This window comes from Gallinula chloropus (assembly GCF_964237585.1).
Source record: "Gallinula chloropus genome assembly, chromosome: 18".
In the NCBI taxonomy this organism is placed as follows: Eukaryota; Metazoa; Chordata; class Aves; order Gruiformes; family Rallidae; genus Gallinula; species Gallinula chloropus.
In genome coordinates, this window is record NC_140103.1 from 5446202 (window position 1) to 5464753 (window position 18552).

An 18552-nucleotide genomic window follows, 5' to 3' on the forward strand; every position below is an offset into this window, starting at 1 on the left:
AAAGCATCACTCCCCTCACCCCCAGGAGTCAGCCCAGGCGTTTTGTGCTTGTCCTGGCAGATGCTGCAATTTTCCTCATTTCCCAGAAGAGGGCAATGCATGAACCCAGTGCAGCACAGCAAACCCCGACCCGTGGTTTTCTACCTGACCAGAGCCCAGGCAAGCAGCCAGGCATCCCCCTACCACAGCAGCATCCTTCCCTCCAGGCTTTCATCCCATTAATTCCCTTCCTCCTCCCAGACACACAAGCCGGGAGCCAGCCTTTGCTGTCAAACACCTGGATGTCTGTAAAATGACCACTTTGGACACCTGGCTGCACGTTAACTGGGAACAGCATTTGACCTGGCTCTGCCCCTGTTGCTTCCAGCTGACCTCCCTGAGGGCTCTGGATCACACCTGAGCTGATGCAAGCACTGGGATGCTCATGCTCTGTCCTTCCTCAAGATGCCCCACAAGAGCTTCCCAATCTCCAGCACCTCTGGGCCTCCAACATCTCCCACCACACCTAAACTATGTTGTAAAGTAAGGAAACAGTCGATGGAGCTTGTTCTGCCCTGAAAAATTCCTTGCCTGCTCAAATTTTGAGCCATCAAAGAGCAAGAAGACTATTCCTTCCACTAAAACAACTTCTTACACCCTTTGGAGAGTATTTTCCGTGCCTGTTTGCTTCTTATCTGCTCCCTGCCTCCTTGTCCTCAACAATAGCTCTTGTCAACTTGGATTAAATCTGAACATGGGATTTTTTAAGACATACCCTCCGGGTCAGACCTTCCTCAGCTTCCCAACATAAGAAGGGTTAATCACAGATGATAATCACAAATCTACGTGACAATACTTATAACATCACAAACCAGTCGATGACAGGGATGGTTATGAAGAATGACAAAACCAGAAGCCTTACAAAGTGGCATCCTCTATCACGCCTGAGCACCGAGTTCAGCTCCCTGCTGCCAAACAGGCTTTTGCAAAGGGGAAACACAATCTCAGGGCTGACTGTGACTTGAAACAACAGCAACATGCAAACCTGGGCTGTGGGATTTAACTGGGAACCTGCCTTGCCCCCACTGTGGCCTGAGCATTGGGTTCTGTGCCCTCGGGGTGGAGGGTCGGTACCTGCACCATCCCCACATGTGATTTTTTCAGTGCAAACCCTGCCTTGTGCAAACAATTACCTGTGCAAAGCAAAAAGGAGGTGAATCCTCCTGGGACACCCAGCTCTAGCTGCAGACATTTCCTCCCCCAAAACCACCCACCCCCTCCCCCCGAGTGTCTCTGGCCCCTGATAACAGCAACGTCTGCCGCCCACCAGCACTCGCAGACAGAGAGACTGGCTTCAGAGTGAACAACATTACTTGGAAGTTAAGCTTTGGTTTACAGATCAATATAAAACCAAACCACACAGCTTCCTATGCCCCAGCCCAGCCCAGCTACACTCTCCCAGCGATGGGGCGATGAAAGAGAAGCCGCGCTGATGGCTACTGGCAGCTTCCTGTGAAAACTGCTGAGTCTGCAGCAGGGCTGGGATGTATATACATTTATTTCTTAGCAGCAGTGTCGGTGGGTGCTGTATTATGAGGCCATAAGCAGGGTTTAACAGCCAGCACCAGGTTTAGTGTTCCTATGAGGCCACGTCCATGTGCAGCAGCAGGCTGCGAGTGCAGCGTCCTTCAAACAACCTCAACTTTAACATGACCTACATATGGGCTCTACATTCCTGGGCTTGCAGGGATAACGTCCAAAAAGGTCACCCAACTTATATAAGTGCTATGAAACGTAGTGGTGTTACAAAACCTGCAGCTCAGGGGTAGAAAACAAAGTGACCTGAGGACGCAGGAGTGAGCCCAGGGGTGAAACATGGGGTGCTCTCCAGAGGAAAAACCTGGGAATAACGTTCCTCTTCAGGTCAGAGACTGATGAGGGTGGTCCCACAGTGTCAGTGTGTGGGGAGGAGGGAGATACATCCAAGCCAGAAAACATCTGGGTGACTTTTTTGTTGCTGACAGTTTTCCTGAGATCTTGGAGGTTTACAGCTGAAACCTCAAGCAAACAACCACCCCACCTTTAAACAAAGCAAAATTTTGACACCAGAAGTCTTAATTTAGGGAAAGAGTCTTTTCCCCTTAATTAAATAAAACCCCCAACAATTGGATGAAAGGATTCCTAACCAGCATGCAGGGAATGCTCTGCACAGGCTCCCATTCTGCACTAATTCCCAACTTGCTGATACAGCTGGAGTTCCTCCAGATCCCTCCTAGCAAAAACAAGAGCCGACTCTGGCACAGCCTCGTTACACGCAACACTAATTAGCGAAAAGTCGTAACTTGTCAACAAATACCAGCTTCCCCAGTTGCTTGAGGAGGGAGATAACAGCGACGACTACAGATCCGCTGCGAAGCGACCGCATCAAATGGCGATCGATACACACACGTGTGTCCCAGAGGAGGATGTGCTGCCTCCCCTTAGGTTCTTGGATGGTTTTTCCACCTGAACTTTTGTTTTACACTGATGGGGGGAGTCCTGCGCTCTGTTGCACCCCGAGCCCAATGTGGTCCCACCGTCGCTCTCACCCTCCAGTACCTGCATTGCCTCCAGAGCTTCCTTCAGCTGCTGCTTCTCTGGGCGGTCTGATGAGTGGCTGAGCAGCTCCTGAAACACATTTTTTTTAAAAAATAAAAGAGTTTGGGTGTGGTATGACCCGTGGCTGCCTGCTGCCAGGGCGGTGGCAGTGATGCCAGGGCAGGAGACTATGGCCGCAGCCGTAGGATGGGGAACACGCCAAGCGGCTGGTGCTGGAGAGATCTGTTACACTGAGTTGACGGGAGGAATTTCACACATAATCAGATTATATGCAAGCTTATTTTATATTCATTAACTGCCTCTCGTGGCTAACAAGTGCAGAATTACCCTAGGTCACCATACTTTAAGAGACGGCACAAATATTATGTCGTGTTAAGTAGCACTAGTAATTATTTCATTTGAAGGGGGAAGAAAAAAACCCTCCTCACTCTGCATTTGGCAGTGATTCACTCTCCAGTGTAAAAAGCTGAAAGATGCTACAGTGAGGATGGCAGCTGGAGGGAAGTGCCGACGCTGAAAACACTTACTTTTAACAGGAGATGGTATTTCAAAACTCTTTGCATTGGAACCACCAGCAGATCTTGCAATTTGAACTTCCCATCCTGAACCTTGAGCGTGCATTCCTATCAAAGAAATCAAGGAATCAGCAGCAACACAGCTAATGGAAAACAACAACTTCCCCCACCATGTCCTCTGGCTGTGATGTTTTGCTTCTGTAAACTCAGTTTAGGTGAGAAATGGCTCGTGGTCCCTGTGTGCACCCAGCCAGAGCCAGGGCCCCCACCGCAGAGGTTACTGAGGTTTTACAGGGTCTGGACCCTAAAATACCGACAGTCTCATGCAACTGAGCTCCCCCAGCTTAATGAGACACTGCTCATTAGGAAAGCACATGAATGCTCTCCGACTATTGACACTCATTAGCTTAGCTCACCTCCTCACAGTTTGGACTAATGCCTTTTACTTGCGAGGGGCTGGCAGCAAGTGTGCAGTCGCCATGGCTGCACTGAGCAGCATTAAGTCATTAAGATGAGCTCATGTGATCACAGGAAGTTTTGTGACTATTACCTTGACCCAGACCCGTTTCGATACGTGACTCTGTTGAGCTGGCTGAGACCCCCTGTGTGTGCCTGTGCCCCCCCATCCCCTCCCCAAAGGAAGATGAGTAGAGCTGCCACGAGGGAAAGCACAGGAACAACTGGATGTTATAGCAACTGGCCTTTCAGCAGAGGATGTAGTTCAGATCACGACAGCTTGAAATAAAATCAAGGGAATGTGTTTTAGACCATTACTAAACACGGTTTTATCCCCTAGTTGGGCTGTTGCTTCTGCATGGAAAATCAAAGAGTGTCTGCAGAGCACGAGGTAACATGTACAGGCAGCCCAGCAAATTCAGATTAGCATCAAGACCAAAGCAGGAATTAAAGCTGAGTAAAAACAGCAGCTCAAACAACACATCCCTTCTGGGGCTCCTTTGATTTACTTAATATCTGGATTAGCCCCTATTTACACAAAGCCTTGACGCTGGGGAAGGAGGACAGGGGAGTAATCCGGGCGTTTGCCTGGGGACTTGGGTTCGCCTCTGTCCCTGATGCTGTGTGACCTTGTAAAGCCACTTGGCTCGAGGATGCTCAGTGGTTTTGGGTCTCCCTGCATGATTTGAAGAGGAATTTGGCCACAGCCAGTCCCACTCAGAGTCACCCAGCTTGTTTTAACTTGGACAAACTCAGAGGAGGGAGGACGGAGCATGTCTCAGGGGGAGATGAAGGGACAAGCAGGGGATCAGGACAAGATAACCTGCATCTCTGCTCCCTCTCTGGGCAGCACCAACTCCCTCCCCTCTTTTGCTAACCAAAACATTTCCAACACACCCTCAGCTCCAGAAAATCCTTCCAAAACCCAGGACAAGGGGGGTGGGCAGCCCTCAGCCCTGCCATGCCCTGCCCACTCACCTCCACCTTCTGCCTGACGTCCTCCCTGTTGGCGAGGAGGTGGTTGAGCGTGTTCTGGGCATACTCCATGTGGCTGCAGTACTTGCCATAAATCAGCAGCCTGCAGAGGGGAAATCACAAATTTAATCGGAAACACTTGCTGGCAGTTATAACCTGTTATAAAAGATATATATACACAGACTTACATACAGTGCAAGGACAAGGCAAACAGCTATTCCCCCATATAACTGCTTAGCAAAGTATTAACACTTTTTTACTGCACGGCTTTTGAACATTTAAATCTTTTGAAGTTTCCAGAGCTGGAGCCTGTGGGGGTGATCCAGCTCACCAAGGAGCAGAAGGTGCTGAGTGGCCAAAGGAACCTGTTTCAGTGGTATGATGGTTTATTCCTCCATTCCTGAGCGTGATGTATTTAACCACTGCATCCCCAGAGCTGTGCTTTGCACCAGGACAGCAATGGGAAACCCAGCTCCATGCTGAAGGACCTTTCCCAGAGGAAGCTGCAAAGTGGCTCTGCAAGAGGTACCTGCATCCCAGCTACAACTGACCAAACACAAAGAGAAGCAGCAACAAGCTGGGAACCCGTTCCTGCCCAAGCTGCAGGACACCACCAGCACTCGCCTCTCCAGGGGAGCAGCTCCGACTCCAGTGAGGGTCTGAGGATTAACTGAAACACAAGGAGGGGGCAAGCATCGAACCCTTGCAATGCAACCTGTGGCTGTTCTTTGTGACTGTGCCATTGCTGTAATCCCCTTGATGTCTCAATAGGCGCCATGCTGCCCCGATGGCCACGTGCTGGTTTTCCAGCTGTGCCATGTTAACCCCAGGGCTCACCAAGGCAGAGCAGGGAGGTGATTCAGGACCAAACGACAACAAAACCCTGCTTCCTGAGAGCGTTTCTAAACACAGATCACTCCAGCCTGCGCATTCATCTCCTAAGAAGTCTCTGTTTCCTAAGTCACAGCAGCCCACAGCCCAAAAAATGTTTGCTACCACCTTGGCTGACATGTTCCCCTCTCTCCGTAGGTTTCTGGGTACCTTCACAGCAAAAGAAGGCAACAGGAAACTCTTTGATTACTGAGGAATGCCCAGAATGGACACGGATGATAATAATTTGCACATCATCAGAGAGAGAGGCTTCAAATCCCCTTAAACCCTAAGGACACAAGCTCACTGTTCCTTGCAGCATAGGCCACAGGGACCTAGAGATCAAGAGAAGGGGTAATTTGGGGAGTGAAGGTTGTCACAGCCTTTCGAAACACGGTGAAGCTCTGTATAGATATACTCCAAGCTATAAATTTAAACATCCGACACCAAAAAAGCAGTTCTGCTGTGGATTTCCCCATTTTCCACCACTTCACTCATTAATCCTGCGTGACAGGTCTGGGTTGTGTGTGTGTCCCCCTCCCCTTTCCTTGCTGTTAACTGCGTTGCTGCTGATAAGACACATATTCCATCACATGCTGCAACTCATCCATTATTTTGGGGCTTTGTCTCTTGAAGGAGACGATGTGGGAGCACCTGACCCGCTGTCGCTCCGTAAACGGGCGACGCTCAGACCCCGGCAGGGAACTGAGTCGGGAGATTTATGGGAGCTGCAGTCCCCAGCGAAGCAGCAGCCAGCACAGATTATTCTTCTGCCTCTTCCCCTTGACAACTTCGGAACGTGCACAATAATATCTACACCTTGCCAGCACCTGGAGACTTTCAAAAGAGGCTTCAGGAGCATAAATTCAAACTCCAGCTTTCAAAGAGATTTCCAAACTATTTCCTTCCAAAAAAAAACCCACCCAAAAAAACCCCCACCAAACTCAAAAACCTAAAAACAACTCAAAACCTGGACAGCAGAGGAGCAATACATCATTTTGCTGGGATGTCTCTGAGGATGCGTAGAGAAGTGAGAGCTATTTGTCATAGACACCTTCGAAAAGGAAGGTCATATACACAGGGACAAAGGCGGCACTCTGGAGATCCATGTTCCCTTCTTGGTGGGGCAACACCATCTCCACAGCTGAGCTCACTTTTTCCTCCTGCACCCTTGCAGTAAAACGGAGTATCATCATCCTTCCTGACATGGGAAAGGGCTCAGCCTATTAGATCCTGCTGCTCCAAATTCTTCATTCCTGAGAACCTGGGTTTTGGGGTGTTCTCCAAGTCAAAATTCCCCAGGAACAGCAGTTCCCCACAGCACCAAGCTCCCCAAGACCCTCATGGGCTGAATGCAGCATTGGAGCTGCTGTTGCCACCTCGCAGCTGTCAGTCTGGCTCTTTCTTGGGAAAGCTTTTAGGTCCTTTAAAAAAAGCTCCTTGTGACCTCCCTTAGGAACTGGGTCAGTTTGTTCACCCTGCATGAAATCCATCAGCTACAAGTGCTCTGCCGAGCTCCCACCAGCAAATTAACAGAAGCAAACATTTATTTAAAGGCTGCCAGCCAAAAAATGAGCCTCCTGCTCCTGCACAGCCACTCGGATCTCCCTGGGGAGCAGTGCTACCTCCATGACTCCTGAGTCCCTTCCCTGCTCCCTGTGTGCACAGCGCTGCCCTAAGCACCATCACATCCAGGAGGGGTTGATTCCAGGGGACAACACTGGCATGCACTGAGCAAGGAATTAGGAAATCAAAATCACCTAAGTGCATTTTATGAGTGGTTTTAAATTATTTGCATTCTTCTTTGGAAAGTTTTTTGTTTTGTTTTTAATTTACTCCAGAAAACGTTGCCTTCCTAAGAGGAGGCGCCACGAACGGTGGAAAATCTGACCTTACGGTGTATTATTAATGCAGATGGTATTTCTGGAGTTATTGACTTCTGAATGGCATTTCTGTGTCTAGACACTGGTTTAATCACAGTGAAATAACACCCTGGCACAATTCCACGATGAATCAGGCCTTTGATTAGTATTAAGGATATTAAAGGCTTTTATTAACCTTATCTTTGTGTTCTGGGGTACTCCTGCTTGCAGCTGCCAAAACACAGAATCTATTATGTTTGTGAAAGCAACTTTTAAATTTACTCATAGTGCAATAGGTGCAGGACCAGAGCAGTGCCAAACAGGCCATTTTTCAGAGTGAGCAATCCCTTTGATCTAACCAGAGCAAACTATCCCTGTGAAGGAGTCATCCCACCACATCACAGGCCCCTGAAGCCCCGCTGCTGCTCACAGGAGAAGACTGCCAAACCCTTTGAAGGCAAGTGAGGTTCTGCTCCAGTTTGGCTCACCAGAACTGGTGTGTTCTTATCTTTATCCCTGTGAGTGCACAGTACATTCAGCATGAACAGCCAGCCCCATATGGGAAGCAGCAAGCCCAACAAAATTCAGGTGCAGACACAGGACCAAGCACCCATGGGAGCCACACTGATGGCCAGGTCAGAGAGATGACTGGGTTTCCTTTACCTCTCTTTGAATTCCAGAAACACTTTTGCCAGGCTGCTTCCTCCAGACATCATAGAGACGTCGATGGCTCTCAGGAAATTGAAGTGCACTTTAATTAGGTCCTAAAACGAAGAAACAATCAATGCTTTAAACACATCCAATGCGAGTGGGCAAACAGAGCCTGAAGAAATGCACATTCACTACTTCATCAGGCAGGTGCTTTCTCTTGTTGCTTTCATTGTCTGTTTTAGCTGGTTTTAAAATAAGCCTCTCTGGTGATGCAGAGTCCTAAACGGCCCAGAGTAGGAAGATGTCATTCTGTTAGGAGGTTATACAGTGGATATACAGTTATATAACACACCAGGACCTTGGGTGTATTAAGTGTCTCCTTTTTTTGCAGGTCTGGAGGGAGTGGAGGAGATGGGCAAGCTCCAACCCAGACCCCACGCAAGCCAGCATAGAAATAAATCCCTTCATCCTGGCGTGTCCAAGCCACCCCTAAGCACAGCTGAAATACACAGCCCGGCCCTGGAACATCCTCTGTATAAAACTGTTGTCTTCCCTCGAGTTCATATAATCCCCAACTCTAAAAACTGAGTGTTAACCAACAGCTCCTCAACCCATTCCAGCTCTGCAGCACATGAAGGATTGAACCTCTATAGGTGCACCAGGAGTGGCACATGAAGCCTGAAAGCCTTCCTCTTCATCAGGCAGGGAGCTGAGTTGCCATGAAAAGAACAAAGATTTAAGCCACAATGTCTATGCTCTTACCTCCAAATTGATAAAAATAGCTTCCATGTCCTGGGGAGTCAGTACCAGCCTCAGTGGGTTCATATAGTTCTGCAAGAGGAAAATGGGAAAGGATTCAAAGGCTGGAGAGAACAAGGTGTGGGGTTGGGGTTTTTTGGGCCAGGGAGGTATTTCTCCTCACTTCCCCAGCTGTGCTGACCTGGGCAGGGGGAAGCCAGGCTTTAATGAATTTAAGCACTTGCAAAGGCAATGTGTCTGCAAGACCAGGATGCACCAGAGACACAAGCAGGCACTGGGAACCCCCAGGGGTGCATCTTCCCACCACCCCTCTGGCCCCCGTGGCACTTCCAGGCGTGGGAAGGTGCAAGACCCCCATCCGTGGGTGGGCGCAGATCCCCCTCCTGCTGCATGGACAGGGAGAGGGATTTCAAGGCTCAGAGATTCTCCCCCTCACCGCAGCCAGGAAGAGCTCTGAAGCATTTGTTCAGCTCTTTGATTATCTCACTAGAATTTTTGCCCTTGAAAACGTGCCGACGATGTGATTGCACTGGAAATGCCTTTCTGAACAAATACATATGAATAGAAACATCTACATGACTTGTAACTACAACCCCCCAACCGAAGCAGCGCACTGAAGAGAGGACCCTCTACCCATAACACCCTGCCAGACCCTACAAAGCCTTCACCAGCCTGTTTAATGGATACCCAGGCAGTAATTTAATTCTTCCTTTAGACTGAACCAGAAGGGCTGTGGCTGTTTCCAAGGAACGAGGGCTATTTACATAAACCTCTTGTAGGTTAGGACATCCCCATGGAAAATAGGAAACGTTATCCCATCGTGCCAGTTTCGCTCGCAGCTTCTTTGTGGGAACTTTCAGCAGACAGAGGCAAATAATTGCAAAAAGGGGAGGAAACAAAAGAGGTTAGGGTGATTAGAAATGGCAGCTTGATTTTCACTATTGTCCTTCATCCCTGCTGCTTTCCTCGGAGCAGAAACCACCTCCAGGCTCCATTTGTATCCACGATTCTGCTGCCTCCTTGAGGTGTTTGGGTTTATTTTTACTTTAAAAAAATTGCACAACGATAAATTTACCAAAGACCTAATTAAAAATTCAAGCAAAAAAATGTTGCTTAATCCCATTAGTTTCAATGACAAGCCAGCACATCTTCAGCACTTTTGAAAAGCCCCCAGAATAAAGAAATTATTCCGTGGCAATCAAAGTGATAAGGTATCAGCAAACACAGCTCTTATCAGTGAGACCAGCTGAGGAGAGGGAGTCTCTTACCCTAGGGTGAGGGGACACAGCAGGATGGTTTGCAGCCTATTTCCAATACGCAGCGATCAGGAAATAAAATATGCTGTGTTTGGCTCCTGTGGTTAGAGGCTGCACATTTGTGCTTGTCAGTACAGGTTTTCCAGATCCCCCCCTTCTCTCTGATTTTCCATGGGAACGCATGGATCCTGCCTCATCACATCTGCCAGCTCTCACAAGAAGAACTCACAGAGCAAGTGAATGCAAGACCGACCGACGACGTGGAAGGGGATGGTATATGAAAGATGCCTTGGCTCTTACCTTTTCTATATCTTCAAGTGTTTTGTAGTATTTGGCCTCAGTTTCTTGGATTTCTAGCAAACAGCAATTTCTTTTGTCATCTTCTGTCATTCCCATTTTCTAGGCAAAGGAAGGAGAACGCATGGTCAGACACACTTAAGAAGGGATCAGCAACCTGCTCACACAGAGCAGAGCTCTGGTTCATCCCTCAGCCACAGCAAACTCAGAACAAGTACAACTGTTACCAGTTCATGTTAAACTATTTTTATCCCCCAAAAAATTAGAGAGGAACCCTGGCTGTACTATTCAATATGTTTCAATATAGCAAGCACGGTGTTTTTCGCATTTATTATCACTACATGACCAATGACTGTCAGCTACAGAATAAATAAGAGAGAAATGATGGTTTTGCCCATTTATTTATTTATTTTTGCTTAAGATGAAACACACAACAGAGCCTAAATGGGTCATAAATAATACGTTGGACTTATACAAATCCCCTGCTAGAGTTGCCAGTTCTCATGATTTTAGGTCAAATCTGATAAAACATGTTTCTTAAAGGCCCAACTCCTCAAGTTGAGAACTTCCCTTGCTTCTACATCCATCAAGTGGAGCTGAAAACATGCCTGGGGAGGTGCAGCACTTCCCAGTGCAGCCTCTAAACTTGGGAGGTGATTCAGTGACGGGGTTTTTAGGAGCATGCACAGGACCAGACACCCTCTGTACACCCTGTAACTCAAAGCTCAGCTCTATCACCTGGATGGAAACCAGTATTTGAATCGATGTGTCTTACCTGCATATATCTAATCTGAAGCGTGCAGAAACACAAGAAACCAATTAGCATTTCACACTTGTTAGTGCAGCAACAAACCTTTTGCTTTAAAAAAGCCATTACTTAGACAGTTGTGCAGATGCTTCTATCAAAAATAGACTCTTTTGCTCAGGGGGAAGGGGAGGAAAGGGACTCAGACCCGTTGCCTCCCTCAGTGCTCAGCGGTGCCTGAGAAAATGTAAACCCAGGACAGCGAAAACCTGCTGATTCAACCAGCCCTAATCCCGCCCTGCCCAGCTGTAGGGCACCCACACAGTGGGAGCTTCCTCATGTTTATGCAAGAAATTCCTTCCAAACCTTCCCAGGGGCCAGTTCTTGGGCCAACTGGCTTCAGCAACTGATGGCAACACAGTGAGAACACTGGTGACCAATAAGCTGTGCTGACCTTGGCACTGTCACCGGTGCCCACAATCAGCTCCAAGTGCTTTTGGCAGGATCAGTGGGAATATTTAGTGTCTAACTCCTTGATCCAGATGGGGTTTTGGTGTGCAGGGAGCTCCTCAGGCTGCGGACAAGGCATGAAGGAATGGCACCTCAACCGCCATCATCATGGACTTAGTACCACTCATGGCCAGTCTTGGGATGAGTGAGAAATCACTATGAGGACATCACTGCAAGGGCCAGCAGCTGATCTTGGCTCACCCATGGAGCACAGTACCTGCACCTGAGCCCTTGCAGTTAATGCAAGTCCCTCCATGAAGCTGTGCATGCTGCACACATGGATGTCCCCATCATTGAAAGGCTTTTAGAGATGATGAATGGGGTTAACTGCTTGTCCTTACAGCCACATGGGTCCCTGCTGCCCCAGAAAGCTTCCCTGTACATGTCAACCTGCTCTGAGACACCCAGGTCGGAGTGGCCACAAGCAAGTGCTTGAATCCTCCACACACAAATCTGTCAGCCCTCACACCCTGATGGAAAAACACCTGTGGCAGATGCGGCACATCTGGAGAAGGCCGAGCCACCATCCGTGTCCATCATCATCCCCCTCCCTAGAAAGGGCTGAAGTGACACACGCTGCCTTGGCTGAGCAGTAATTCTTATTTTTAGCTATCTTTTAGGGTTTTTTTACCTCTCCCTTCCCCTTTGTCCTCCACAAACTCCTTCAGATGACACGATGGGCTGGGAAACTCCTTGGAGAACCTCCTCCAGCCCAGTGCCAGCCCACCTTGGCTTATTTTTACCTCTCAAGTTTCAAGGAATGATGCAAAGCGATTCTCTTCCCCACAGCATCACCTGTCATGGGCAGACTTATTTATTTAATTGAATCCTCTCCTTTCCCCTCCCATCAAGGTGTAGCTTTAAAATGCACATAAATTGTTACCATGGGCTGCTGAACTTCCACTCTGATGATATCTTCATAGATATCATCGCCTTCATCTTCACAGGGGACACAGTCATAAATATCCTCCCCCAGATCATGTTCGCTGAAACGAGAAGGAGAGAGATTCAGTGATGATAAAGAGGGCACAGCCGCTGTCACTCCACGAGGCAAACGAAGCTCTTGCCCCAAGGAGGGAAGGATAATCATGGGAATAAGAAAACTCTCCCAGCCCATAGCATTGACACACCCTCAGTCCACGTTCCCCGTTCTGTTTTTTTCCCAGCTCGGTACCTGCTGCACATCCCCCTGCTCGCTGGAGGCTGGAACAGGCAAAACGCTGCTCGACTCGGGCAGGGATGGCAGCCAAGAAGCAGCTCCAAACCCTGTGCCAGGCAGGCCTGCGATGCCCAGCCTGCCCTGCTGCCAGCTCTGCCCCTGTGGAGTATTAGCTCGGTGCTAATCGGCCCGGCCGAGACAGATCTGACAGCCAAGCATCCCAGGGAGACCATCTGAGCCACCGCATCCCACCAGGTCCAGCTCCACCTGCCCCTGAAAGTGCCCACAGCCTCCCAGTTCACCTCCTGCCTCTCCTCTTCAGGAAAAGGAGCGGTTCTTGTATCAGCAACTTTACCTACGTTATGCTCAGAGAGTGACTTTTCAGGGGCTGGATTTTGGTGTGCTTAAGGCACTGTGCTCACTCTGGGCCTGCTTTTGCTGCTTCTCACTAAAAGGCTTTCTCTGCCCAGAAGAAACTCAGAGTTCAGCCCAGGCAGCCGCCTCCAGCCACAGTCCCACTGCCTCTCTGGTTTAAGAGTTTCATATCCCATCTCTCTGGGAGATACACAGATTCTTACAAATCACAATCCCTGCCCTGATGAGCAACTGGGTGATTTTTTAACCTACCATTTCCCAGAGGAGGGTGAGACCCTCCTGATCACTGTAAGGCAATCCTCCCAGACGCTCAGCTCAGTGATGCTCACCCCAACGCTGAGCAGAGCCCAATAACAATACCTACATCCAAGGTAAATTAAGCAGCAATAAAGGTCATTCTTCCAGAACAGGACACATCACTCTAGAGATGCTCCTGCAAGCAGAGGCCTCAAAGGCATCACCAAGGCGTAGACCTCAACTCACTTTTAAAGGTGACAGTGTTAGGTATTTAATTGTCAACTGAGCATTTACAAACCTCCTTCTCCCTCCCCCAGGGGCTCCTAAGTCTTAGAACCCTTCTGAAAATTCATCCCATAATAAATACCAATTAGCAATAATAATTTTAGTGCTTAGATCTACAGGTGCTGGTTGCTAACGGCTCCCACTGAAGTAAACCCCATGGGATGAGGACGGTGTGAAATGCTGGAATATCAACCAGCGTTCGCATATTTTACGAGCTGTCTCTTTCAACGTGGGTATTAATTACACACAAATAAATCTAGGTGTAAAACTGTGCTCAAGCTGTAGCACTTGACATCTCGATACCGTGCAGCGCAGCAGAGCACATCTGTTTGCAAAACTGGGCTTTAATTCTTTTCCTAAATGCAGTTCTTTCTATTTTTAAACCCAGATTTATTTAATAAAAGTTTGGGAATGTTAAATAAATACACTGGCGTGATGTATCCGTCCCATTCTTCCCGAGTGATGCATTGCAGCTGCTGTAATAATGCCTACTAATAGCTGGCGATCCATCTTCTCCTTCCCAAGCGTCGCCGTCACCGTTATTATCTGTACCAATATTTATATTCTCAGCTCTGCTCCTTATCCAGAGTGAGTAACTCCCAGTTCCTGATTAATCTTCCCTTCCAGCTCACACCTCTCGGATTGCTGGTTGTCTCTCCATACATCATTTCCCTGGCTTGAGAGTCGTTAGGAAACGTATGGTTGGGTTAATGTCGCAAGCACAAGCCTGGCTGGGTATGATATGGCCATGCTGAGTGCTGTGGTGATGTTGCTGCTGGAGCAGAGCCCACTTTGTGTGTGATGGTTGTTCATCAGCAGCAACAAGAGCTCTCAGCAACTGTTCTGGGCTATGGGGGAAGGAAAAGACAACATCTTGAGGTGTCCCCGGCAAGCCCTGCATCCTGAGCATCATCTGGACCTGCTCTCCTTCACACACACTCAACCAAGCTGCAGCCCCCAGCACTGCCTGTCCCCAGCCTGGATACACTCTCCTTTCCTCCCTGACTGAGCAGCCACAAGCCCTGGGCTGAGGCCGGACATGCACTAGGACATCACTGTGGAAACCCAGGTGGCAGCATGAGATGTTAAAGGGGTTTTGCTAAATCACAGGCTGCCAGAACCAAGCCTGGAGAAGGATGGATGCCCAATGGAGCTGGTTCAGACTAACCTCCTCCCAGAGCATCTCTGGGTCTGCAAGAAAGTAGCTGGCATACTTTCCATGGGCAAGCACAGCAAGTTTGTCCATAGAGCTGTATGAAACCAACAGTGCACCATCACAACCAGCCACAACCTGACGGCCCCTGGCCACACTCTCCTTGCTCTAACCACACTGCTCCACTCATCCCTGCTCATCAACACCAACACAAGCCCTTCCCACCTCTGATTTCTGGCCTGAGGCAAAAAACAGGGACAACTCCTGTGCCCCAAGGCTGCCTGGAAAGACACCTTCATCTCAGAGAGCAGGGGGGAGGCACTAGAGCTGCTCCAACCTGACAGCCAAAGTGGTATTAAAACAACGATGCCTTTAACCAATGGGCCCTTATTTATTAGAACACATTCCTAGTGCATCTCTGAGACCATCACAGGCTGCCAGTTTTATGGAGAGCAGTAAAACGTGCGGATTAGCCTCCCCCAGAGCAGCCCAGGAGCGGCCGAGCTTTGCCAGTGTGAGTACGGCTGTTGCCGTCGCAGCTTTGCACGTACTGATTTTTCATCAGCATCCACATTTTGTCTACCAGGCTTGAAAATACACACCCTCCCTCACAGTTCCTTGATGTGGAGGCAATAAATTCAGCATCCCAAGCATGTCACACATAGACTGAACAGCCTGAGTAAGGAAGGACAGATCCTCGCCTTGTTCTTCTGAAAGCAAAGCAATTTACTCCTTCACTAAAAGCAGCAGAGCCTGTGAGTTACCCATGGGTATCAGAGCCTACAATCTGCCTCCTGGACTGGGAGATTTACTGATAGCTCTGGGTTTAGGAAAGGGATTTCACCCCCTCTTCGGAGTTAACTCCAGCACATGGAATTACTGTTAATGGGATGGATGTAACCAGCGTTGGGCTGGCAGCACCTTGCCTAGCCAGGAAAGCTCATACAAAGCAAAAATAATACAGCTTTTCATATCTAAGGCACTTCCAGGCAAACCCAGGGCTTTTGGCTGCACTTGTCCTCCTTGGTGATGCCTGCTCTCTGTGCAAATGATCCCCGGAGCAGGCGGCAGCCATGCCAAGGAGCAGCTCCCTTTGCCAAGGGACCAATGCCAGGCTGCTGCCTCAGAGTACGGGACAAACAGGGACATGGAAGGAGCAAACTGGGGAAGGACAGGGTCCCTCAGAGCCTCTCAGCATCTCCAGCATGCAGCAGTTGCCTGCCACCGTCAGGACCCAGCACTTCAGAGCTCAGCATCAGGCTAATAGAGAGAGCACAGTCTGGTTTTGGGCTCTGGGAGATGGTGAGCTCTGAACTGGGATGCCCACCTCAGGGAATGGATGTAGAAGGCCCACAATCCCCTGAGAAATAGTCCACAGCAGGTCCACTATGCTAAAGGAACGCTGCACATCATGCTTGGAATGACATCGTGGATGAGGAGAGTAAGTGGGGAAGCTCTGAGGGACTTGAGGGCCACTGTAGGACCTCTTCATCCATAAAAGCTGCTCCAGGGCTCTGCCAAGTTGATGAGTTCGTACCAGCCTCAAGAATCCAAGAGGAACCCCTCCTCCTCAGGGCAAACCCACCATGCCAAAACCCTGTCCAAACCACAGTGCCACAGTCGCTCTGCTGATGAAAAAGTCGGAACCACCAAGAGCAGCAAAAGAAAGAGGAGGAACAGAGAGAAGGAGCTAAAATAAGACAACCAAAAGCTAAAGCTGATCCCAATTTTCCAGCCCTGTGGCTGAGGTTAAGAGCCAGAAGACCTCAGAACCACCACCAGGTCCAGGCTGGCCACACATTCACAGGGTCCCTGAGACAGCTGCCCAGCAGCTGTGAGGCTCCAGTTTGCCCCGGTAATTCTCCACTTTCCAATTCTTACTCTGCACTTAGAGCTATAAATAGACAGTCTGTCTGACCAACCCCCTCATTCACTGTCTCCGTCAGACAAGGACAAGCAGAGCCCTATATTTGCAGCACATCTGGCAGGGTTAAGTTTTAGGGTGAAGGAGTGCAAGATGTGCAGTCATTAGACTCCAGATCTTGCAGGGTTTTTAATTAACCAGATTGTACTTGGACAGAGACACGCGACTGGAAATAGCAAGAGAGGCCTTTTTGCTGTCTATTCTACTCAGGTTTTACATTCCCCCTTTCAAAGTGGAACATGATAATCCCAAGGACGAGCCTCAGACAGTCACAGCAACTCACGTGATCCTAGAGATGGCACAAGCAGGACATATAAAAACCTTTAAGGGTGACAAAGACGACAAGACCCATTTACAAGTGCTACAGCTCGAGTGCTTTGTACCACAGAGCCATTTGTTTAACTGGCTGGTGCGTGTGGGTTTTCCAACACAGCAAAAATAATGAGAAAAGTGGCAGCTAACTTATCATCTCACCTTGGCTCCTCTGTTCATTAGGGGGTTTTTATAACACACTTCAGAAATTCTGCTGACCACATTGCTATTTTGGAAGGTGCAAAGAGGCAGCGCTAGTGATGGGGGTGAAGGGAGCAGGAGAAATTTGGGTGAGGAGCTCTGGGCAGACAACAGGTTGTTGGCAGAGTTTGTGCCCAAGTGAGCTGCATTGCTTGAGAAAGAGAGGCCAGGTGGGAGACGCTCTGCAGCTCCCCTTCTCTAGGGGATGCACCAGCATCCCCAGTGCTCCTGGGGATAAATCCCAGTGAGTTATGGATGGGTATGGTTGGATTCGATGATCTCAAAGATCTTTTCCAACCTAGTGATTCTGTGATTCTGAAACAAGACTGGGGAACAATCTCAAACTGGGGACTGACCCCCACCAGGGTCATACACTGGCTCCAGCATAGGGTTTGGTGGGGAGCTGCTGTCCTTATCACACTTCTTGTCCTTTCTGCAACACTACAAACTCCTTCCCTCAAAGCAATTCACTTTTAAAGGAGAGAAGGAGGTAAAAGTTAAGCAAATTAAACTTTTCATGTCAAACCATTCACAGCACTTCAGCCTGACTCTGAATTCTTCAAACAGCTACCGAGCAGCCACCCCGGGCTCACCCTACACTTAACACACCCGAGGCTACCAGGCTTTGGGACAGAGCCATGAAGGGAGAAGGTTCATGATGAAGAAGGTTCTGGCACTGTAAAGAGGACCGGGATTAATCACGCTCATAAAGTTAATGAGACAAAGTAATTGGAGAGAGCTTAAGTGGCAGCAGAAAAAAAAATAGGTTAAATGTTAAGTACAACTTCAGAAGTAGCAGAGCGGTTTGGGGCAGCTGAAATGGCCATCAAGAGAGATGGAGAAGCAGTTGGCAGAGAAGATTCTCAGCAGTAAGGTGATGACTACCTACTGCCATCAGCACCATAGCCATGGGGGAGGCTACTGCCTGGCTTCACCAGGGTCTCTTTGGTTTTCTGTTGCCATTGGAAAGCCCCGCTTGTTTCCTGGGCAAACTTCCCAAAATCAGCCTCTGCTCGAGGGTCTGGCACTAAGGCATGCAGAAATAAATCAGCCAGGAGAGGACACATATCCCTTTACTACTCCTCAAGGTATCGATCAGGCACCGCTTGCAAACTGGCCACCCCTCACCATCTGCCTGGGCTCTCTCAGGCTGCCATCTGGCCGTCGGCAAAGCAAACCGAGGGGCCAGCAGGCTGAGGACAGGGAATTTGAGAACTTTCTTGCTCCCTTGATACCCTTTTAGCTTGCCCTCCCCTTTCCATCACCTTCTTTTGGGTTATTATTTTTTAAATTCTGCTTCTTTTTCCTTTTCTTTCCCCCTTTCTTTTCAAAGAAATAGCTGTTTCCAGGCAATTACCTGCCTTGATCCGCTGGGTGGCTGACCCAGCACCGGGGAGCTGCACGCAGCCTGGTGTAATGTCTGTGATACCCCA

The 18552-nt window shown here is 48.9% G+C and overlaps 1 protein-coding gene across 2 annotated transcripts in view; it reads right to left on the reverse strand.

Moving 5' to 3' along the window:
- VAV2 (vav guanine nucleotide exchange factor 2) overlaps window positions 1-18552 on the reverse strand; it is a gene marked incomplete at its 5' end in the record, with an annotated part of 143342 nt that overhangs the window by 14728 nt on the left and 110062 nt on the right. The window contains 8 exons of one of the 2 annotated variants that reach the window (XM_084272323.1): window positions 2578-2646; window positions 3105-3200; window positions 4527-4626; window positions 7919-8019; window positions 8669-8737; window positions 10222-10320; window positions 10994-11008; window positions 12357-12459. In XM_084272323.1, the coding sequence (XP_084128449.1) occupies window positions 2578-2646; window positions 3105-3200; window positions 4527-4626; window positions 7919-8019; window positions 8669-8737; window positions 10222-10320; window positions 10994-11008; window positions 12357-12459 (652 nt within the window). The remainder of the gene's footprint in view (window positions 1-2577; window positions 2647-3104; window positions 3201-4526; window positions 4627-7918; window positions 8020-8668; window positions 8738-10221; window positions 10321-10993; window positions 11009-12356; window positions 12460-18552) is intronic. The other variant, XM_084272322.1, reaches the window with a different exon arrangement.